The sequence below is a fragment of the Onychostoma macrolepis genome, chromosome 14 (genome assembly GCF_012432095.1).
Source record: "Onychostoma macrolepis isolate SWU-2019 chromosome 14, ASM1243209v1, whole genome shotgun sequence".
Lineage (NCBI taxonomy): Eukaryota > Metazoa > Chordata > Actinopteri > Cypriniformes > Cyprinidae > Onychostoma > Onychostoma macrolepis.
In genome coordinates this window covers 9660667-9684514 of record NC_081168.1, presented here as the reverse complement: position 1 = coordinate 9684514, position 23848 = coordinate 9660667, and the positions used below count along the sequence as shown (strand labels likewise).

Below are 23848 nucleotides of genomic sequence, written 5' to 3'. Positions count from 1 at the left end.
ATGACAAATAAGTCAGGGAGTCAGTACTTAGCTTGATATAGAGCGTGGCAGTTCTTCTGATGAAGAAAGTGCATTCCTTGTCTTTGTCATGCGCAAGTGGAATCCTTAAGCTAAAAGGAAATAGGTCTTTTGTGGAGTGGAACAGACTGGGATCACTATAAGTGCTGGGGTTTTGAAGTGGCTAAACCAAAGGGCTGCACTAGATTACAACCTGATTCTATCCATATGAAAGGTCTGTAAAATAAGAGACAAGGAGGGGATGGGAACGGGGGTCATGGCTGAGATGACAACATGGTACTGTATTTGAGGGGATGGCCACTTTGTTCCTTATTCATCACAGCTCAGCAGGGTGGCCTGGGAAAAAAACATAGCATCCTGAAAGGCAAATAGGCATTCTGTGGTGAGTGAATTGTTTGTTTCTGTTGATTGGAGTACTTTGAGTAAACTTTTGCTGTATTTTTTATATATATACTTTTAATGCTATTTTTTTTTTTTATTATTGAAAGGAGAGCTATTATTTAGTCAAGTAGCCTACTTTTTAGTATAATATCAAGTGAAATCATTGTTGTCTTGTAACATGGAAGTAGCCAAGGGAAGTAAATGAACTCACTGTAACATACTAGTTATATTTTGAGAGTCCCACCCCCTGTCCTCTAAGTCAGGACCCCCACTGGAGCCAATATCCCATCATTCATCAGGCCAGACAGTTTGGCAGATTTATGGCATGTCCCACAGAGTAAATTGACTATGCATCAAGTAATAGGCAAATCAAGTGAGAACTCTGCTGATAAACTATATGAAAACAAATGTCATGATTAGGCCATAACATGCAATTTGGTAAAACATAATCACTCTATGTTGACACACGATGTAGCCTAGGCCTGATTTTACAATTGAAATGTGTTCTCAACCTCGTAACGTGACTATAATGGAATTTAGATACTTCCCTTTGATTTATTTACATGCATCGCGGTGACTTCCGCAGGTGTGATTATGTACACCAACACAGCGGTAACGCGGATTAACATGCCAAACACCTTCCAGCGGTGGCGTGTTTCCTACGGGCTTTGTCTACACTTTTGTCACCGGGGTAGCATACTGTCCGCAGTGACCGCATATCAAAGTGCGCCGAGTCTAGGCAAGGCAGGCGCCTAAAACGAAGTGTGACAATGTTAATCCCTTAAAGAGTATTCATTAAATAAATGCTCTTTACTGTAGTACTAATTGAGACCCCTATCATTACTTTTCAAAATTTATTTTTTTATTTTTTCTCTCTCTGACTCATGTGCAGCATGTGATAGATAGGAACGTAGGCCTATAGCAACCATTATAATTGATAATCACTTAGGCTATTTAATTAGGCTATTATTTCGTCCCCGAGATTCTGTGCAATTTAGGAAGCTTGCTTTGCTTAATCACAGACAGTGCAAAGAAAATAATCGTATCTGCTTGTCTTGTAACCTTGTTTTAAAACCACGCAAAGCCTCTGCCATCTTTCCCCGTCATTTTGATCTAAGTAAATCACTTTGGTTGAACGCAGGCAATGAGAGTAAAATTTATGAAAATTTTATTGAAATCTGAGGAAAGACGGGAGCAAAAAGAGAAGTCGACTTTAACTATTGTGAGTTAATGTTAAGTAGATTAAAAAACATTTTACTCTAAAGTAACTTTGACAAAATTGTTGGTCTTTTTCACAGCATCCCTGGATGACCATGAAATGTTTTAAACACCACCAGAAGCAACAATGGGGGGAAAAAAAGCATTTTCATTAATATCCAAACTAGCCTATATTTAGCATTTTCATTCATATCTAATCTAAATTCACGTTTCTTTCTTCATAATTTGTTACCTATATTTTGCAATAGATTTAAACTGCATTTTCTTATTTATACATTTCCTGTTTATGTTCAACATACAGAAATAGCCACTGTTCATAATTAGGTTATTGAATAATTTGGATTTAGGTTGATAAACATTAAGAATAAACGAGACCACGAGCAATTTCAATTTCTCAGTTTTATTAAAAATACTTTAATATATAATTATATACAGAAATAGAAAATAAAAATAAAAGTGCAGGTGGAGGTGTTCTCGTGAGAAAAGAGTGTTTTATTTTGGTCCTCGATGTCTGCGTTTTTGGTGTCCTTGGCCTCCGTGTCTCCGTGCGCAAACGTGTTTGACAGTGACCTGAGAGCAGTTCTCGCACTTTACTGTGCAGCACCAGTGGAATTTACAATTGCAGCTACTCACTATCTCTGTGCGCCTCTCTTCCACCCGCAGACCGCACTCATGGCACAGCCTGCGGCAGCTTCTCCTTTCCCACTGAGTGAGACTTTCCCCATGTTGCACGCACTCCCGACCCTCCGTACCAGGAAGCCCGAGGCTCAGGTTCTTGGCACAATAATCCGGCGAATCCTCCAGATATATGAGCTCAGACCGCGCGATGGAGCCGAAAGCGTCTGCAATGGCCACCCGGTTGTCTGCGCTGTTGCCCGCGCGCATTCGTCTCTTGTCCATTTCGAGTTTCTGGGCCTGGTCGTGCTTCACTTTAAGGTAATTGCCAATCTCACGGAAATCAGAAAGCTGCATCCAGCACGTTTGCATTGTGCAACTTTCTGACATGCCATGGCACCTACAGATCCTCTTCAGAGTAGCCTTTACAGCCTAGAACACGAAGTAGGCTATTGTTAATTTACAGATCTTATGTGTATGTAAGCCTATTCTTGTTAGGTACATAAACATGTCAAAAATATTTTCAAACAACGTCTCATTACCCACAAACGTTGGTTGGCCTTTTTGTGAAGAGGTAACATAACTGCTTAGTTGCGTAATATAGTTTGCCATATCACTTGCGCAATATAAATAAATAAATAAATAAACATTAAAAAAAATAAAAATGGCGCCCCCTAGCGGAGCTGTATGATAGGCTATTTTCGTTTAATTTTTAATACTGGATTTTAGATTCATTTAATACTGTTCATGTGTCAGATGTGTCACAGAAAAAAAAGTATTATAACTTTGATATGAAAAATATTCCTCAACTCAACTTACCAAACGTCCAGCTTCATTATTATGAAGATTAACTGCAGCTCGAGAGTCTTGTCCAGTCTCAAGCGCATCCACGTATTGTTTAGAAATTCTCTCGCCAAAATCCACATTGTCGCTACATCCTCCCCAAAGCCAACCACGACCCCCTGAAATGAACAGTGTTTAACCCATTAGATAAACGCGTCGTGACTGTGTTAAACAGCAAATACTTAACTTTTATTGCATTGTTAATACATATAAAAAAGGTTGTAGTATTTTCTGTTTAAAATTTGTTTAGCATGTGAATATATAGTAATGTTCTTACCGAGTTTGCCGTTTCTCGAACTGTCACATCCGCAGTCGTCCAGATCTCCAAGACTGCAGTTTCTAGTTAAAGTGTACATAACGCCAGCTGCGCTTATTGCGTGGACAAATGACGTCTCACTTGTTGCTAGAGAAGTTGAGAGAATTAATATGTAGTTTTTATTTTTGTTTTACATTTTTAGAAATAAACAGCTCACATTTATGAACAAATCTTACCACTTCTGAAGCCTTTGTGAGTAGAAAGTTGCAGCGCGCTGTCTGGGCAGTTCCACCTGTCCCAAGCAAACTGATGTTTGCACTCACGTATTCCGCTTTGCGCACCCACCTGCACACTACTTGCATAGGTAAGATAAGCCTAGGAAGAAGATAAAAAGAAGAAAGATTTTGGAGATTTTGATGTGATACAAAAATAAATAAATACATTTTAAAAACGCCACAAAACCAGATGATATTGTGGTCTTTTTTTTTCTTTTCTTTTTCCAAAGCTAAGAAAATAGATTACCTTTGGTCCAGTCATCAGCAAATTGTTCATTTTCCTATGGAAGCAAAAGGCAAAATAAAATACGCGTCATGTTAACAAGAGCAATTATGTTTACATTATCACAACTGGTAATAATTCTCTAATGCAGCCTCACCATGTGTGCCCAGGGAGAGCCTTCTCGCAAATAAAGAATAAAAAAACCCAAAGGAAGAAATAAGCCATTAGTTTAGATCCACAGCGATAAAGCAAGCAATGTACTGTTTCGAGAAAGTGATGTGCCTTCATGTATTTTATACTCCTCCCAACGGGGGCCAGAATACCTTTTGTTACAGGATTCCTGTCAAGCTATTGGTCTACAGTCACCAGCCAAGTCAAGGAAACGCCTCCAGTGCACTTCAAAGGATATCAATACACTACAGCTTATTCTCTCCCCGCCGGCAGGGTCCCAAAGTCGTTGGAGCTGATGCATAATTCAATTGTGATTGGGAGTGATTTTACACCGTTTATTCACCAATAAACATTTGAACCAAACATGCGCAATGAAATTGACCACTCGGAGACTGTAATTTAGTTTTAAATATTTAATATGCTTCCCAAGACAAATTAAGTCCATTTAATATATATAAACACAATGTGATAGTTAAAAAATAATTGCCTTAAATAAGTTCCATAAAAACAACACTTCAAGCCCCTTGGGAAACGTTACACACTGTCAAGTGATCTGTGCGAGAAAAAGAAATATGGTGCAAATATTCAAAACAACCTTTCAACATAATTGTAAGTAAATAAATCTGTGATGTAATGTCGATCACGAAAAAGTGCAAACAATGAACTTAGGTCTATGTGAATTTAGAACTTGGTATGTGATCATTCAATTGACAGTGGGAACGAGAAAACCCTTGTGTCTAATATAGGGGTTCGAATTGACATTTTTTCTTATAGCAATGTGCAGAATAATATACAGTTAGAGAAAAAGCCGCATATTTTAAAATCTCATAAAATATATTTACATAGGAAATATACAACTTAATATATTTGCAAAGCTGAGTTCATCTATTACGCGCATGCTGTCTTCTTCGTGAATTGTTGTGCGGCCGACGGTTTTTGTGCCTTTTTGCGCAAAAATACTTGGTCACAGTCTGAGTGCATGTTTCGCATTTGACTGTGCAACACCAGTGAAATTTACAATTACAGCTGCTCACAGTCTCTATCCTCCTCTCTTCAACTTTAAGACCACATTCGTGGCAGAGCCGCCTGCAGCTTCTCTTCTCCCACTGAGAAAGATTCTTTCCGCTTTGTAGGCATTCCCTGCCTTCTGTTCCATGTAGTCCCAGGCTGAGGTTTTTCACGCAGTAATCTGGAGAATCTTCCATATAAATGAGCTCTGTGCGCGCAACGGTGCTGAACGTGTCCGCGATTGCGCCGCGATTGTCCGCGCTGTTACCAGCCCTCATCCGAATTTTGTCCATCTCCAGCTTCTGTGCTTGATCGTGTTTGATTTTCAGATAGGTACCGATTTCTCTGAAATCAGCCAGCTGCATCCAACATGTCTGAATACTGCAGCTTCCAGACACGCCATGACACTTACAGGTCCTTTTGAGAGTTGCTTTGACAGCCTGGAATATAGAAAGTTTCACATTAGCCATACGCATCCACATGCCGCAATCAAAAGGGTTTCGTTTGACTAGAGAAAGTAGATAAATAAGAGAAAACAATTATACTCACAAGTCGACCAGCTTCGTTGTTGTGCAGGTTGACTGCAGCGCGAGAGTCGTGACCATTTTCCAGCGCGTCCACAAATTGTTTAGCGATTCTTTCTCCAAAGTCAACATTGTCACTGCAGCCTCCCCAAACCCAACCGCGACCACCTTTGAAAGAAGAAAACAGTCTAATGTTATTGGTCTGAAAACATTTTATAATTTTAATTACAGATAAGTGTAGTTCATATTAATAAATAATAAAAATGTCTTACCCATTTTTCCTATCTTGGAGTCGTCACAGCCACAGTTATCGAAGTCCCCCATGCTACAGTTCTTTGTCAAAGTGTACATAACTCCAGCAGCACTTATGGCATGCACAAAAGCGGTCTCTCTGGTGGCTAATAAAAGTAAATAATAATAAATAAATTATTATAACATGTTCAATTCAATGCATTTTCAAAGTAAAACATAAAAGCTGTAACAGTACGTGTTTGCAAGCTCTTGGTGTTGCAATATAAGTTTTTGTGCAAAAAGTAAAAAATAACAAAAAAATAACAAATAAAATAAAAATGTTCTCACACAAAAGGCTGTAAAACCTTCATTTTTAAGAGTGAAAAATAAAGCAGAATGCATAATCTGATTTTAATAGTGCTTACCACTTCGCAGACCGTTATGTGTAGATAACTGCAGTGCGCTTTCCGGACAGTTCCACCTGTCCCATGCGAACTGATGTTTACACTCTTCAATACCACTCTGTGCCCCAGCCTGCACACTGCTGGTGTATGTAAGGTAAGCCTGATGAATGCAAAAGACGAACATTAATTAGACACTGTACGATCAGACGTTTTTCTACAAGAAATAAAGTAACATTTAAAAAAAAAAAATATCGCTGACCATAGATAGGAAAACTTAAATTACCTTTGGTCCTGTCATCAGGAAGTTATTCACCGACCTTGAAGAAAGAAAAAAAAAAAAACAAAGGGAAAAAGCATGCGTTAGCATAAGTTTTGTAAATAAATAACAGTGACAAAACAACTGAAATATAATATTTCGAATATTCTATAAAATAAAATAAAAAAGTCTGTACCATGCTGTTGTCGACAATATGTGACAGCACATAGACATCACCAACGATGCAAAAAGCTGGCAAGGGTTCATTGCTGCGTGAGCGACCCCTGATTCTTCAATGCTCCCTTCTTGTGGAGATGCAAGGCACAAACACTGAGATGGATACCCAGGAAGAGACAGAAGACAAGTGACTCAGTGCTCGAACGAGCACGGCATTTATACCTGTCGCCAACTTTGAGTGACAGGTATCTCCCAACCTTTGACAATTCGCTGTGAAAAGACATCGAGGAGGTCACTGGAATTGTGCGGCCTAAACCGCACTTCAAAGCATTAACAGTTTTCACTAAGCCCTTCCTTCTATCTTTCATTAAGCGATCGTTTCAGTATATATTTATAGATAAACTATTTTTACCCGACTATTTGTTTATTTAGTTCAAGTTAGTTAGTTGCTGTCCGTTCAAAATCATTTTTTCCACTTTAATGTGCTACCATTTGTGCATTTGAAAGATGATTTAAATGAATTGGACTGTCCAAAGCCATCAAATTGTTAGTCTAATATCCATTCATTACACTCGTTGAAGGTGTTGTGTAGTGTATTCAAGAATATGCTGAATGTTGATTACGTATTGGACATGTAGCCTACCACTGGACATGCATTTTTTCATCAGAATAGCTCTTTTATCTGCCTTCTTAAATAAGGGTTTATTAGTTTAGAAATAATACTAGACTATTCTATACACAAAAAAGTACATAAATAGGCTATACACAATACAGCCCATATAGTCATAGTTCATTTAACATTTTAAATCCCTGTTGGTTTATTTAAGCTTCTTGGCTTTATAGATGTTCTTTATTTGAGTCTTGGCTTTTCACGTTTTGGGAAAGTGTTTTACCGGGAAATGACACTGAAATGTAAGGGGCTGCTCTACATTGTATACAAAAAGCCATAAAATCATTCGGCTCCGTTCCTAAGGGCCATGCAAATAACATGTAACACTTCTACGGCTCTGACACTCTGGTGTTAATAGAAGACCAGCTGATCCCCTGGGAACAGCTCTGGTGTGAAAAATGTCTGGAAATGTAGTCGGATGTATTATAGAGCGCAACATATCAAAGGTAGCCTACTAGTCTGCAACAAAAAATAAAAATAAAAGAATCCATAGCATATACGATTTATTTGACCCATAGGACTCGAGTGAGAATGGATACATTTTTAAGCTGCCCATGTCATTGGTTTATTAAAAAAGGTAAAAACTAAAAGGAAAAAAAGAAAAAGAGAGAGAGACAGACATAAATCATAGTTTTTAATAATAGGACAACTTTTTTCATAACTTAGTGCTTAGCTTACTGCTGACAATTCAATCATGTGTCATGTAAGACTAGCGTAATTCAAAACACATAGGCTATAAGCCAATTCACACTAAGTTGTTATTTGTCAGGAGGGGATCAACAGCTGAACAATGTAAACAAAAGGATAATCATGAGAACGATTATATTTCATCATTTTACTTTCGATGACATTTGCGATTAAATAATATGCTATATGGAGATGTGATTTTTATAAGTTGTTGCTCGTGGAAGATTAATTGTTGAAACCACGTATTGACATCTTCGAATCAAATCGTTAACCACTCAAAATCCCTTTTCAAAACAGCATTTATTTGATGGTCGGATAATGGTTTAACCAATGCTGCTGGCTGGAAGACAAAGGAGGGACGCGCAAGTGAGGATAATCCCCACTAATTGGACATCGGCATGATCAAGTCTACAAGGTGCCTGAAACCCAAATTCCCACACCTACTTGTTACAAAACAAACCCGTTTTAAACAATCATCTTACAAGCAGACCTAACCTAAACGGGACCGTCGTGCCATAAACTTTCTGTCGCAGGTATCTCAGAATGGTTTTATGGAACTGAGGGCAATGACACATCACTTACTTTCACGCTTTAATTCATGTGACTAACAAATACGGGCAATGAAAGAATAATCACAAAGTAAGCATTAAACAAGGCTAGAAGACCATTACAGGCGTTTACTCCCCATATCAGCCTGATATCAGGGAACATGGCTCACCTTGCTGCACAGATGATCCATTTTGACGAGTCACTCAAAGAAGCTCAGGTGCAGTTCATTAGCCTATGCTGTGTTAAGGCTTTTCGCCTTGTTTTGTGATTAAAGAAATATAAAACACACATGACTTTGAGACGGATTTTGTTTTTGTGAAAAATATTTGTAAAATCATTAACGGTATTATTTGACCTGAATAAACTTACTTTTAAATAATAATAATAATAATAATTTAAAAAAAAAAGACAAAAAAAGTAATGACCTTAAAATAAAAATCCTCTGCATAATTTTGTCACATAACAAAATAGCTTCCAGTACTATATCAATATGCATATTTTAAAATACAATTTCTTTGCTGATTTAAAGCGTTTGAGAAAAACATTCATGCCAACGCTCGCCTTTTCAATAATTTCAGACTTTTAATGAAACAAAACATTCCAACCCGATCCCATGAAAGTGCGTATAAATAGTACCCCAAATAAAAAGAAATAAACTGATACGCGCAAAAATGGATTTTGGCGTGTATATGCTACGTGATGGGTAGGATTAGGATTGTGGGGTAGATGCGTATCATATGCACGCCAAACATTTTTGCGTATCGATACCAGGAGTTTTTGGTTTTATTTGGCGTACGATTTATACGCATTTTCTTGAGACCGGGCTCGTTTTAACGTACCCAATGCCTCCTGAAACTCGTACCCTTTTCTAAACCTTTCTATGCACAAGGCCTATATTCTGCGAAAAGGACCAGTTTATTTGGCGTTTGCACGAGCAACATAAGCTATTTAAACCAATTAGAGACATTTTACTTTTTATTTGTGTTTTTAAGTCTTTATCCGCTCACTTTATTGGTTTTAGTTATGTCAGATTTCGAGAGAGATAAGTTGGTCATAAAAGACGATAAGGGCCGGAGAAGCACTGTGGTGCTCTGAGTGCGGTAGATGACTGGCAGGAACAGTGACGCCAGAGCGCAGCCGCGCTTTTCAGTAACAACTCAGCCATAATTGAGTTCAAAGGAGATCTGGGCGCGTCCTCTAGCACCTCATCAGCAAGTGTTAATTGTAAAAACAAGAATAGCCCTGTAAAGTACGTGTAGTATCGGACAATCAGCGATGTTTGCGGGTACATGACTTGACGTGAAGACGAATTTTCTCACCGCTATTTTAACTCATTGGTTGGATGAAGGTATATTTAACGCAATGAGCGATAATACCACAAGTGGCTTCAGGTGTGACATAATCAGGTTATGGGCTAATTAATAGTGGCGCCCCTGCTGGCTACACCACAAAACAAACTCGTTTATTTTACACTTTTATAATACACACGTTTGGTCGTCCTTTTATTAGCACCAAGTTTATGCCAGGTTGAAAACTAAAATATTTTCAAAGTAAATTCGTAATTAAGCCTGTATTTCTAGTAATGCTACTAAAAATCTTATGCTTTCTAACACACATCTTTAACAACAAGTTATATGCCATAGCCTATACATATTTATTTCAACTCAGGTGATTATTGCAATATATTTTAATTCAGGAGTATTGTTCTCAAACCTGTTCGCATTGTGACAACTTACTTAGTGGTTCATGAATTACAGTACCGTTAAAGGTTTGGGTTCAGTAGGATTTTTGGCAAAGGAAATAATACTTTTATTCATCAAGGATTTATTAATTTGATCAAAAGTGACAGTAAAGACTTGTTACAAAATACTTTTTCCAATAAACAGTTCTTTTTAACTTTCTATTCATCAAAGTATTGTAAAATAAAATAAAATAAAAAAAAAAGTATAAAAGTTTCCACAAAAACATTAAGTAGCACAAAAGTATCAACACTGATAATAAGAAATGTTACTTCAGCACCAGATCAGTACATTAGAATGATTTCTGAAGGATCATGTGACACTGAAGAATAGAGTAATGGTTGCTTTGCCATCACAAAAATTAATTACATTTTAAAATAGAAAAAAAAAGTAATTTTAAGAGTATTTTAAATTGTAGTAATATTTTTACTGTATTTTTGATCAAACAAATGCAACCTTGGTGAGCAAAACTACATTGTGTTTTGAATGATCATGTACTTACACCTAAAGAAAAGTCTTTTTAAGAAGAGGAGTCATATTTGGTATTTTATTTGATTTACATTTCATTTGTCTTTATTTCATGAAGAAACCCTTTTAAAAAATTAAAAAAACAAATGCACTAAACAGAATTTGGTAAAATATATTTTTAACCCTGTCTCAAGTGTTCCCCCTTCATCACACTCCCATTCATAGGCCCCAGTGACTCCAATCGCAATGGTAACCATGCATCACATGGGGCAATAGCACCCTTTAAACAGAAATAGGAATTGTAATATCTGCCATGTCAGAAGAACATGTCTTGTGCTTGTCTTCTCCTTGTCTCTTAGGTCAAGGGGTGGCATCGCCTTTCCTCTCCTGCTCGATAGCTGAAAACAGAAAGAGATGAAATATAAATGCTTTAGAAGAGTAAATGCCTTTATTGTGTCAGTAAAGCTTCTTAAGAGAGAGATGTGTTTGATGGATGCGGGAGCGTGGCATTATTGCAAATAAAATGCTTATTCACATGGGAAATTCTGCAAGCAGGCTTAGGTCTGCACTGCAATGCTGATGAAGGACTTTGAGCTGACACCCATCTGCTGACATAAGAAGCTGAAAAAAAGACTGAGCAGAGTGAGAGTGGAAGAGAAACAGAGAAAGGGATATAAGATGGAAGCGAAAGAAATGGCTGAAACAAAACAATAAATAAAGAGAGAAGGTAGACAGATCACTGCAGAGAAGAGAAAGGCAGATGGGGGAGAAAAGAGAGACCTACACCACACCCAAACTGATTGGACACACCGAATGCTGTAATGTAACAGACACTCACTCTCTTTGGTGGGCAGAGGGTTCTTCTCTTTTGTCTCAGTCTTCTTCAGCTTGGTTTTGTCAAACCTGGCGATTTCTGTGAGGTCTGGCTTGTCAGACATGATTGCTGTCAGCAGAGATGACAGATGTGACTTACAGAGCATTGACCTTGCTTTTGTCTTTTGTAGCATTTCATAAAGGAATCTTGCATGCTGTTTCTTCACCTGTTATTTTAGCCATTTCACAGCAAGGTCTTAATTTTTTTTTTTTTTTTAAAGAGCTAGATATTACAATTATTTCAAATGTTACATTTCAAGAGTGCTCTCTTTTTGAGAAAAGTCAGTCGGATGCTAAGAGAAGAAATGCTTCCGTTCTCTCTGTACATGTGTGTGTGATGGTAGCATGTAGCACACGTGTGTTCCAGCATGCATGTATCATGTTCCAATGCTAACCGCCCACCTAGCCAACTCTCAATGCATCTTAACATGTATCTTCCCCCTTTACTTTCACGAGATGCCTTTCTTCCTTTATGATGTCTAAGTCTTTGTTCTTTGTTCCATTTTAGCATGCAGGCAGCCTTTTTCCTCAAATGCTAGACTGCAGTGTCTACCTCACGGGAGAAATAGCCATCCATTTTTCTATATCTCTCTTCACTCTGGCTGCCGCACCTATAGCCAAAGTGGATTTACCATCTCCAGTCGACGCATTCATGCTAAAACCCACAAGCCACACACAGAGAAAGGAGGATGGTTATTGTTATGATGGATAAAAGACTTACCGCAGAACACAAAGTGGCTGTATCCACTGGCTGGTAGAAAGAGAGGAGGATCTGCTGAGATTACCCAGACTGCGTCTGCTGGTGTCTGTGTATCCGCTAGGGCGTGGAATTATGAGGAGAGAGAGGGAGGGAGGGAGGATGCTGGAGAGCTTTAGTCAGCCTATCCCTTCCATCCTGTCCGGTTAATATTCATGCTCCGTAGACAACAGACATTCGATGCCGATACGTGATTGAATGATGAATTAATAAAGATGGAGTGTGACAAATAGAGTGGACACAAGGGCATGTGATTTTGGGATCGCAGGGTTAGCTGGAAGCGGGGTCCTGTCACACCGTGTGGCAGCTGTCTGGTGGGGGGCTGGGATGTCATACTGCCTGAGACCCTGAGTCATGTCTCATTTTAAAATGTGGCCCTCGCTGAGCCAAGGGGAAGCACCATTTCTATAATTAGCCTACACATATATCATTTTAAATGTATAAAACTAGCTGTAGGTTAAATCATAGAAATGAATAATAAAAATTGAAATCAGGTTATATGATGCAGTATTATAATTTATATGCACGTCTTTGAGGCTGAAATCACTGGTGATCTGATATCATTTTCTCATTAATTTGCTAGGTGTGATTATTTAGTCAGTTACCTACTTAGTCATGGGATCTCACATTAGTGTGACATCATTTCACTTTTCAGTCAGACTGGTCAGCAGGCTTGTTTTTTAGATGGATGTTACGTAATGCTGTGTGAGTGTGTGTGTGTGTCAGTAAGATTTTTTTTATTCAGTAAAGATATTAAATTGATCAAAAGTGACAGTAAAGACATTTATAATGTTACAAAAGATTCCATTCTGACAAATGTTGTTCTTTTGAATTTTCTGTTATTTAAGAATCCTGACAAAAATGTGTCATGGTTTCCATGAAAATGTTAAGCAACACTGATAATAATAAAAAGGATCGTGTGACACTGAAGACTGGAGTAATGATGTTGAAAATTCCCCTTTGCTATCACAGGAATAAATTAAATGTTAAAATATATTAAGATAAAATATATTATTTTTGGTCAAATAAACGCAGCCTTAGTGAGCATAAGAAACTTCCTTTAAAAACTTTTCATACATACATTCATAGGCCTATATGCGGCTTTGAGACAAATAAGAACAGGATGCTCAAAAAAATGAAATTGCAAATAATTTTAAAATTCATATAATAATATAATTTGAATCAGATTTTATTACTTAATTTTTGATACTTTCAGTATATTTGCTCATTTATTTTCACTTCTCTGTCCGTGTCTGTTCCCATTTGTCTGTTAATTTTTCTTAATCTTTTTCCTTCATCCATTTGTCAATTTACTAATTTACCTGTCCTCCTTACACAAATCTTCACATTTTTTGTTTCTGACAATGCTGTTGTGTTGAACAGTTAATGTTACCGAAACATGCTACACGTATACTTGTATAGGCTATAAAAAGTTGTATATACAAAAACATTCATATGCATTTGTATGTACAAATTTGTTTAAGATGTGTGTACTGTACACTACTATAAAATGAGATTATATGTATTACTTGTAGCCTACGTATGTGCATAATATCTTTTGAAGGTTCAAGGTAGATGCTGGTGTGACACTAGACCAGCAGATGGCGATGTTTCATTTTGCTCAGTGTGCCTGGTGCCCTCTTTGGCAGCATAGTGCAATGCAGGAATATCATACATGACATTATGATAGCATTATTAATTTAATTACAAGTTAAAATATTAATTTACTGGCCTTCTATCTGGGGTGATTCCGTGCCTTCGGCATGAGAGGCTGGGATAGGCTCCAGCATCCCTGCAACCTTATATAGGACATGCGTGGTTTGGAGATTGGATGTGTGTGTTATAATAAGAAGACTTGAAATAGTATATCTTAACTTTAAATAAAACCAAGTACCTATCTGATTTTAGGACTGCACCTGGTGCTCTTTATATATTGAAATATTTAAACCATTTCTTAATTCATCCCTCTTCAAGTGAAGTTCTATTTCCTTTCAGCAACTATATCATTAAACTGCAACAAAAAGGGATTTTTTTTTTTTTTTTTCTAATTGAAATATGAAATCAAATCAAGGATTCAAACTCAAAAATATATTCATAGCATTTGTAATCTGCAAAACTCAGACAAACTCTTTTTGGCAGATTGCCATCTGCTTTAAAAGCTAGCCTATTTATCATGCCAAATGCCATTTGTATAGTACAGCTTATTCATGCAACCACTGTATTGTTGCAAATCCAATAAATATCCTTTCACGAGTCTCATTAAATCTCATTTAAGTGAGTTTGCAATTCCTCTGAGTTGGAGACATCAGGACGTGCTTGTTGTCTGATGTCTGAGAGCTCCATCCATAACCTTCAGTCTGGCTCCAGCTCCTTCCATTAACCTTTGAGCTGTAAAATGCTAGCAGTTAGGAGATTTGGGGCCAGAGTCCATTGATAAGGTCAGTCAGACATCCAATTTACCTCATGAAAAGGCCAGAAGCAAGCCAACAGACTTTCCTCCTCTTTAGCGTCTTGTCAACTCATACTAACTCACCGTTGTGTTCCTCGCTCAGATCAGCCTCTCACAAATTCAAAATGCACTCGCGGTTGTACAGCAAGATTCACAGCTGATTATATGGCATGTGACCACATGGTGGCAGTATAAGTACGCTTATCATAAATTGAGCACCATGTGGCCAGAGATGCAGGCGTCAATCTTCCCCTCCAAACCACAGAACTGCATGCTTCATTGTCACATGTGTGATATTCTTATGACTCATCCCACTCAACAAATATTTTTTGTTTTTGTTTAGCATGCAAACCTAGCCTTATTTTAGGTATATTTTACAGCCACCTATCAAACCATATGCAATTGCTGTAGTAACCAAATACCACACCATGTTATCAATCCCCATGAGCAGTGGGGGTCTCTGTACAATGAACTCATTCAAATGGAGGCAGCACTGAAGAGCTCTGTTAAGTACCTTGGATTTGAAAAATGCATTACTCACTGACGCCCTCAAAGGCATTTTGCTAATAGTAGTGATTGTAATTTTGTTATGCAAACTTTGTTTTTATTTGGGAGCATTTCTTCATTTCTTCATTTTATTTTATTTTATTTAAACATTTCATTGGTAAAAAAAAAGAAGAAAAAAAAAAGGATTTGGTTAAAAATAATAAATAAATAATTTTTAAATTCTTATTTAAATTTAAATGGTAAAAATACAATTAATGCATTTAAAATAATATATAGGGACTTAATAAAATATTTACTTCAATATTTAACTCAATCAAGTTGGCCCTTTATATTAAAAAGTTTTGGAACCTTTGCTTTAGACATGTTGTGTTGCATTTGGGCTTGATGATGTCAATGTACCTGATTGTTCCAATATAAAATCTTTATTATATCACTCAGCGCTCATGCAATGTTGAATTTGACTCTCTGAAAAGGCCAAAACTGAACTTGTTCAATGAACTTTGCTTTTATTTTGTTGCAAAATGAAGAAAATGGCTCGTTTACTATGTGCAGGAGTGTTTTTGAGATAAATGAGACAGGTGAAGCATACTCTGTGCCCTAAGTTTCAACCGCGTACCGCTGCGAGGCTGTGTCCACTAAGAGAATTATGATGTGCTGACCTGACAGCAGTCAAGGTTACGATGGAAATAGAAAAAGGCCAGTGGTATTTACTCATGAGGTTTAGAAACAATAAAAGCCTGGCAGCGTTTAAGAGATTATAGACATCCCCACACATCAATGGACAATCCTCTCCCATTCTCTCTTCTCTCTTTCCCTCGATTTTCTGCTCTTTGACGCTGGGTTCACATGACATACCACCGCTGGGATCACTGGAGCGAAGCTTTGGAACAGAGCAATGTTTCCCACATCAGTGAGTGCAGCCTGCGACCACACACACACACACACACACACATACCCAAAACCAAGCTTTCGTTGTTTTGTTGTCAGTTTTCTTGATATAGCTCTTGTAAAGCCATTATTATGAATGGTGACACAATGATATGCACATAAACTACAAGTGCACTCAACAAAAGTGCAAGAAGATGAATAAATAAAAGGCCCTGGAGTCTCAGAGGTGATCTGAGGACTATATCTTGTTAAATCTTTTCAATTGAAAGATGTAAAAAGTGCTGAGTGTGTTATATAACAGGGGTACACACACATAAACATACTTTAGCAGAAATGTCTTCTATTTTTCTCTGCATTCCTAGCCTAGTTGCTTTCTGCCTTGTGAGTGTTCACAAACTGACATAAAGAGGCAGTTGGACACTTGTTATGCCCGATACGTAGGTGTATTTTCCGCTCATTGGTATGTTGTCAAGCTCAAGGTTAGAAAGATCTGGTACAAATGGTGTGTGCACTAACATGGACTGTGGATATATGACTGGCACAGCAGAACCCAAGCTGTTAAAACATTGCATTGCAATAATTATTATTATTTTATTTTTTTTGGTATACAAAGCTGTTCAGCAAGGATGGACACTGGAATTTTTGTGACTTAAATAATTTTTATCTTAAAGCAATGTTTCAGGTTCATTACAAGGTCATTAAACAGTATTTGTGGCATAGTATTGATTACTACAAAAGTAATTGCCAAAGAAAAACAAAAATTATAATGAGATATTTAATTATAGTAAAAGTTTTGGAGAATTTAAAATGTGAAATGTGAAGACTATAATTTAATTAAGCAATTAAATTAATGTTTCTGTTAAAAACATTTTTTTGTTTTTCATGCCAACAAATTTGTAAATTTGTCTTTTTTTTTTTTTGTCGCACTAAAATAATGTTAAAACCCATATTGTGACTACTAAACAGACTAATTTTATTGTTTATGGATTGCCTCACTTAAAAGAAGTGGAAAACATTATAAGTGCTGCCGACTGAGCTTAACTTGTACTGAACTCAGAATATACCTTTAATCATGAATACAGATTGTGTGTAACATGGTTTTCAAAGCAAGTATGGCGCTGATCTTATCAAATAGTTGCTTTTTGAAACCATGGAACAGATGGTAAATGGTGCATAGTTTGTATATAAGGTCTTTCTGCAGAACTGGACACACATTCTTCATGTTCCACCCAGATTTGAGTTTATCTGGCCCAAGCAGCCTGTGAGCAGAGACAGAGATAAAGAGGAGGGGTGGGAAAAGGAAAAACAGGGAAGACCATACACCTGTACATGGAGAGCACACACTCTCAAGGCACCTTATCAGGTTCAGACACCAACTACTATCTGGAGCATCACTGTATACTGCTCGTTTATTTTGGGGTGGAGAGAGAGAGACAGATAAAATGGCAGAGAAGAGAGAAAGAGAGATTTGTTGGCATATTCTTTTATAGTCTCAAAGTGTTTTTTGCTCATGTCTGCAAAAACAAGGAGACCACTAACTAAGGGTTGAAGATGAATTGGGAAAAAGAGGAAACTTTTATCATGTCTTGTCACAATTGTTCTCAGGTGTTTCTATAAAAATCCACACATTAATGTTGCAAAAAAAAACCCAAAAAAAAAATTGAAAAAATTAAAAAAATTACCCAAAAGTAATGAAGCATGTTTACAGTATATATATTCTCATTTTTATTGCACACTAATTATGATGCTCACCAAGGTGCATTGCTACGGATGAATGTGTTTACACTGTTTTTGCAGACATATTCATTTCTTTTATAACAGACACCAGTGGCTTTATGAATTAAGAACCACTGCTTTGTGTATAGTGTTGGGTTATTGCTTTGTATATTTTGCAAATGGCTTATATTTTTCTATACAATTACACAAGTGTGTGTGTGTGTATATACATACACACACACACACACATATATATATATATATATATATATATATATATATATGTATATGTATATATATGACAAAATGCCGTTCTGTTTGAATGGACATCAATAGAGGAGATGCCTTTACGCTGAAATACCAGCGTAAAGTTTGATTCGACGCAGAGCTCACTCATGTACGCAGTTGTTTGGAGTAGTTTCTCACACCGTAAAACAATATCAAGATACTTTAGAAGTAAAAAATAAAAATAAAATAAAAACTTAATAAAGTGGATATTTATGGACAGTCTCCAAACCAACAAATGGATCCTGTTGCTTGTCAGCAATGAAGAAGATAAACACCTGCACGTGCAGCTTGTGAACATCTCTGTACAAGTAAAGACATTTTATGAAAACACCAATAGCACAACATAAATCACCTGAAGTGCTGAAAATAGCCATGACGGTACCATCATGATATTCTTTGAAATATATCGTAGCACCATGATACTGCCCTCGAATACCTGAAGGATTCCTGGTAAAATGTAAATATTGTGTGTGTAATGCATGCACGTGAGTGCTGCAGTTAGGCGCACAGTGTATTGATGACACCCTAGTTGTTATAAGAGTATTTGTTTAATGTAAATATTTTATTGCTGATATGTATTGATATTTTAATAGAAACATGTAACACAAGAGTGGATTTAACTTGATATTTGATTTGATTTCTGTATGCATTCATTTGAATTAATTTTTGTGTTATTTGTGCCATTTATTGTAGTATTTTGATTTGTTTATAAATATATTTAATTTTTCTGTTTCATTGATTACCTTAATTCCTAGTCATATGTTGACTGCATGAATTGTAATTTTTAGAAATCTTTGAAGGAAAACATTTTTTAATGCTTTTTAAAATCATTAGGACAATTAAAAAGCAACAAGCTGACAAATTCAAGGACTCCAGAAACTGACATGCTTAAGAAGCCCAAAACAGACTATGCTAAAAACATGAAAATGAAAGCTTGAGCCGTGGCGAGGCTGTATGGGGAATTGAGACTGATTCCTGTTGCAGGGGTTCTGCACAGCTGGCAGATTGTGGGCTTAGTGGAGATGAGCAGCGAACTGACCATCCAGTGTTTGTGTGTGTGTGGCTGTGCTGGTAAAGACAAATGAATTCAGTTTACAGGGCCTCAGGTGCTTAGACTCAGCTCACCGTATCGCTGCTCCGGAATTTTCCCTTAGCCGCTCACAGGCCATTCCTCAGAGAGAGAGTATTGATTTGCCCCCTCCTTTCCAGAGCATTGTTTCAATATTCTGGGTGAATGATAAAATGCGTCTATTTTGTAAAAAGGCTCTCAGCTTGCTTTTTGCCGTGATATGACATTTATTTAAATATACTTAGATGTAAAATAGGATCTTCTATACAAGCAGATGTCCATTATAAAAAGACATACTTTATCATTATTATATAGGCCATTGGCTACCTCTAAGGCCTCAGACACTATAGCCCTGAGATGTGCTATTATGTACTTGTCAGTGGGATGTTTTGATGTAGCAGGGGCTCCAAGAGACTCGATAGGATCCCAAGAGAGGGATTAATGGGTTACTTGTCCCCTTACATTTGTACAAATCGGACAGTGCTTGGAGATAAACAATATAAAGCATGTATAGCTGTGTGTCTGTGTGTGTTGTGCACATGTTGACGTGTCTGTTTACAAGTGTTGGGGAGTAATCACATGTTCTCAGACGCCTGTCCTCCACACATTAAGTGACTGCACACAGAGCTGTGTCTCTTATTCTCTCCTCTCATCCATACTTCCCTCACTGGCTGCCTTCCAGTGCTGAGGAGTCTTATAATTGGGTGAAATTGAGCATTAATAACATTGAGCTGGGGCATTATCTAAAGAAATAAGAGGAAGAAGGACACTCAGTCACACTGAGACTGAAAAATAAAGACCAGCGGTTTGGCAGCTCTCTGTCAATGTGCTGTTCTGGTTACTTAAGTCTGGTGCCATTCTGCTATTGTTGTGTTCATGAAAGGTTTTTTGATTAAGAGATGAATTGATAAGCAAGAGATGAGCTTTGCCCTCAGTGATTTAGTTTACCCAAAATAAAAATTCTGTCATCATGCTCTCACCCTCATGCCATTCCAAACTTTTCTTTCTTCTGTGGAACATTAAAGGTGAAATTCTGAAGAATGTCCTGGTTGTTCTCTTTTTCTTCCCAACAAATAGGAATGAGGATTTCTAGCTCAAAAATTATGCAAAATTATTCAGACTAGTTTTGTAAAATGGATTAACCGATTCATTGAACTGATCAGACTCAACAGAATGATTCATTCATGAATCAACCAAAAAACTAACATTACATAAAGCTCTTGTACGACTTCAGAATACTTTGACTCATCAGAACTACTTTTATGATGCTCTTATGCTGCTTTTTGTTGCTTAAAAGCTGTTGCTGTATTGTAATTGCATTTTCTCATCAGAAATTGTCATTGGCTTGAAAAGACACGAGTAAATGATGACAGAGCAAGTTAACATAATTTTATTGATGCAACCATATTGCTTTGCTTTTGTTAGTTTTGATCATTAGAGTACTTTTTGTCTGTTATCCAGTCATATGCTAATATAGGCAGTGTTTTATTGGGTCATTTGCAGTGCTGGCTGGTGAAATATCCCCTTGTTAAATACATTTAATGTTAAAGCAGTCAATGACACAGGCCAGGAACTAATTGTGACTATGACGTCTTGTCATGTGCTATTTTATAGGTCCTCTGTTGGAGTCACTCTCTGAATGGATGGCAACAGAATACCCTACTTAAGCTAATTAAAGTTACTTCAACATAAATAACTTGGGATAATATAACTCTTACTGACAGAACACTTTAGATCATGGCCTTGGCCCAGATTTTTCTTACAGTAGCATTACGTATTATTCTTTGCCGGTCTTTAGGTTAATATTCACTGGTTAAAAATCACTTTGGCATTTACAGTCCACACACGTGAAGTTTCACCTTCCAGAAAGTTTCTATAAATTCAGAGTGGTTGTATCTCCACTAGGAGGCCTATTGATTGGATTAGAAACGAGAATGAGACAAGGGTCACCTCTGAGGTGCAGGTACTACATTGACAAATTACCTCCTTTGAGATAATTTTGCCCTGTTCATTTTGTGCCAGGTCTTTGTTTTAATGGGATTACATGCGGCCCAGCCCTTTTGATAAAAACGAGCCACCATACATATATCCTGAGTAATTGATACTGTAGATAGTGTTGATGAGATTCTTTCAAATCACGCCCATTCTTTCTTTCTTTTGTGGTTAAGACTTCTTGATAAGCCTCTCTATGTAGGCCTAGGACCGTAAAAGAAGCATTCTCTCTATCTCGTTTGTGATGCCCCCCTCTAAACTAAAGGATCTTCACCAGTAGTGGTCGTTTGTCAGCATACCCACTGTCACTGTATGACCTCAAAATGTCTTCTCCGCAGTCTGGACCTCCTGCTGTAGGAGGAGCTAGCTTCCTAACAGATGCACTGGGTGGAGTGTCATTCAGCTTCCCACCACCAGACCAAAACTAGCAGCTGATAAAGGCAGAAATGGGTCAAGATGATGTTACCTGGTGCTTCAGCAGAACTTTTTACACCAGGGTTTCCTGAGGAGAAATGGATTAGGCAATTACACAGCTGAGGCTGGGCTCTATCTCCTAAGCCTGTTAGCTTTGCCTGTGCACAGGTTTCTGCAGATAAGTGACCATTCTTCTTTCTCTCAGTAAGTGCTGTCAGTGCTACAGGAGTCTCACTCTGCAAACCCAGCTCTTGGACTGCAACAGTTTAGAGGCTTCAGACTCATTTTTTAAAAATATTCTTTAAAGAAATGGTTCACCCAAAAATGAACATTCTGTCATTCATTCACCCTGATATCTTTGCAAACTCGCACAGTTTCCCCCCCGATTATATAGTTTATGCTGTGCCACTGGCTGTCAAACTTTGCCATAAGATGTTTATTTTTATTTTTTTTTATTTTTTTTGTGAGGAACGGACTGAAATTTAAGTCATAGTTTACTCTCAAATAATTCATGCAAAGCTGAACATGAACGATTTGAGCTCTTAAATCAAATATGACACTTAAGGTGCAGATTGGACGTCAGTAACATAAAATGTCATATGGTCACAAGAACCAGCATTATGACTTCAATGCTGCAACATTTTTATTTTCAGAGCTGCAAAGTGTTTTAGAGTGAAAAATTTAATAAAAATTTCATGACTTGAAATATAGTGCATGAATCATATGGTGCTATTGGAGCTTTCGTTCACTGTGTGTATTGCCATATTATAGAAAACATTAAAAAAATATTAGAATAGAGATTTGGAAATAATAGGTTGAGTAAATAATGAAAGAATTGTCATTCTTTGGTAAACTACTTCTTTAATAGTGAAATATGTGAGAGTAACAATCCAAATATTAAAACAGGCTTCAATTTGAACTTGGATGAATTCTGTCTAATGAGGGACATTTATCATACATTTTCAGAGCCATACATGCATATATACTGTAAGTATATTTGTAATCCAGCCTCATGTTTAATAAAGAAGAGGCCTTTTCTCTTGAGGGGCTGTTGAGAGTTTAGAGTTAGATTAATGATGAGATTTTAGTCAGTATGTTATTTTTCCAGTGCTAAGAGCATCTTTGCTTGGTTGCTTTAATATTTTCACTTGAGAAACCAAAAATAGTATTTTTTTATACTCTGCGCTTTATTCAATAAAACATTTAAATACTCAGAGGAGTTGAACGCAGCACAAAGGGATGAATGGGCATTTTGAATACCTTGCATCTGAAGTCATGGCTGAACAGTAAAGAAACACAGCAAATTCAGCGCAACAATAGAATTACATTATGACCACTTTCCTGAGAAATTAAAATTGGCACAAAATGTCTCTTTGCAGGGGGAAAAAAAAAAAAAAAGGAAGAAAAAGGAAAAACATGACTAATCCATAGGATTAGTACAATTGGCTTTTTCTAAAGTATCCACTCAATAATCCTCAATTTCTTTAAGCCTAGTGCTCTTACAGACAGCTGTGGAGGTAAAAAAAAAAAAAAAAGGCAAATTGCTTGGCAGTGGGCAGAAACGAGTAAATGCGTCTGTGCCGTCTAGATTGGTCTGCATGCCAACAGGAAGTGAAGTCTTAATGGCGTCTCTCCGTTTATCTTGTCCCCTGGCCTATTGAGACCAATTACCATGACCAGCCGAGCCTGACAAGGAGATTTCATGCATCAGGGGGCCAGGAAGTCAAAGGTTTCCTGTACTTTGGGGTAAAGAAATGATTCACCGCCACAAAACACAGAAGAAAACAAATGGAGACAAAGCGAGGCAGTAATGTCATCTCTGCTTTTATCCTTACTTCTTTCAGGTAACAACCACTACATTTTTATATTCTGAGACAATTTTAGGGTATCCATAACCTCAGTGCCTTCAGAAACAATCAAATGCACTTAATGGGAGAGATGTTTCCATTCACTTTTGTTATGTACCTAAAGATTTCTCTGAAGCAGTCGCACACTATGTCAGCTCAGAGATTCTTTTATACGTGCAGTGGGTGCAAAGAAAAGAGCAGATGTTGTTTATGGCATGAAGAAAAGCCCTCAGAGATTCATTGCATCAGAATTCCCGTCTGTCCCCATGTGTTGTGCTCCAGCCTTCACTTCCATCCACTTCATTCTGTCCACAGGGGCTATGGCATGTCACCCA

At 37.3% G+C, this 23848-nt stretch overlaps 4 protein-coding genes across 7 annotated transcripts in view; 1 reads left to right on the top strand and 3 right to left on the bottom strand.

Moving 5' to 3' along the window:
- Positions 1-23848, top strand: part of syce3 (synaptonemal complex central element protein 3) — a 41909-nt gene that overhangs the window by 10745 nt on the left and 7316 nt on the right. Inside the window, exon 6 of one of the 2 annotated variants that reach the window (XM_058797862.1) lies at positions 2281-2411. The exons of the other annotated variant lie outside the window; for it this stretch is intronic. The gene's annotated coding sequence lies outside the window, so the exon portion shown is untranslated. Of the gene's footprint in view, positions 1-2280; positions 2412-23848 lie in introns of those variants that run through there. 2 annotated transcript variants of the gene reach the window in all.
- Positions 2080-4139, bottom strand: LOC131553298 (protein Wnt-8a). The gene is made up of 6 exons (XM_058797857.1): positions 3987-4139; positions 3854-3887; positions 3568-3706; positions 3353-3478; positions 3052-3194; positions 2080-2664 (listed from the first exon to the last, which is right to left on the bottom strand). Exons 1-6 carry the CDS (start codon positions 4115-4117, stop codon positions 2110-2112), a joined length of 1128 nt encoding a protein of 375 aa, XP_058653840.1. The 5' UTR covers positions 4118-4139; the 3' UTR covers positions 2080-2109.
- wnt8a (wingless-type MMTV integration site family, member 8a) lies at positions 4393-10635 on the bottom strand. 2 transcript variants are annotated; one of them, XM_058797856.1, is made up of 7 exons: positions 8676-10635; positions 6620-6870; positions 6451-6484; positions 6189-6327; positions 5805-5930; positions 5558-5700; positions 4393-5448 (listed from the first exon to the last, which is right to left on the bottom strand). In XM_058797856.1, exons 2-7 carry the CDS (start codon positions 6688-6690, stop codon positions 4882-4884), a joined length of 1080 nt encoding a protein of 359 aa, XP_058653839.1. In that variant the 5' UTR covers positions 6691-6870; positions 8676-10635; the 3' UTR covers positions 4393-4881. The 2 variants fall into 2 exon arrangements, with proteins under 2 accessions (XP_058653839.1, XP_058653838.1); XM_058797855.1 differs by having other exon boundaries at positions 6620-6753.
- On the bottom strand, positions 10779-12737 carry tmsb2 (thymosin beta 2). Of its 2 annotated transcripts, XM_058797858.1 has the most exons (4): positions 12308-12737; positions 11552-11656; positions 11249-11346; positions 10779-11111 (listed from the first exon to the last, which is right to left on the bottom strand). In XM_058797858.1, the coding sequence occupies exons 2-4, from the start codon at positions 11649-11651 to the stop codon at positions 10974-10976; spliced, it is 336 nt and encodes a 111-aa protein (XP_058653841.1). In that variant the 5' UTR covers positions 11652-11656; positions 12308-12737; the 3' UTR covers positions 10779-10973. The 2 variants fall into 2 exon arrangements, with proteins under 2 accessions (XP_058653841.1, XP_058653842.1); XM_058797859.1 differs by lacking the exon at positions 11249-11346 and having other exon boundaries at positions 12308-12724.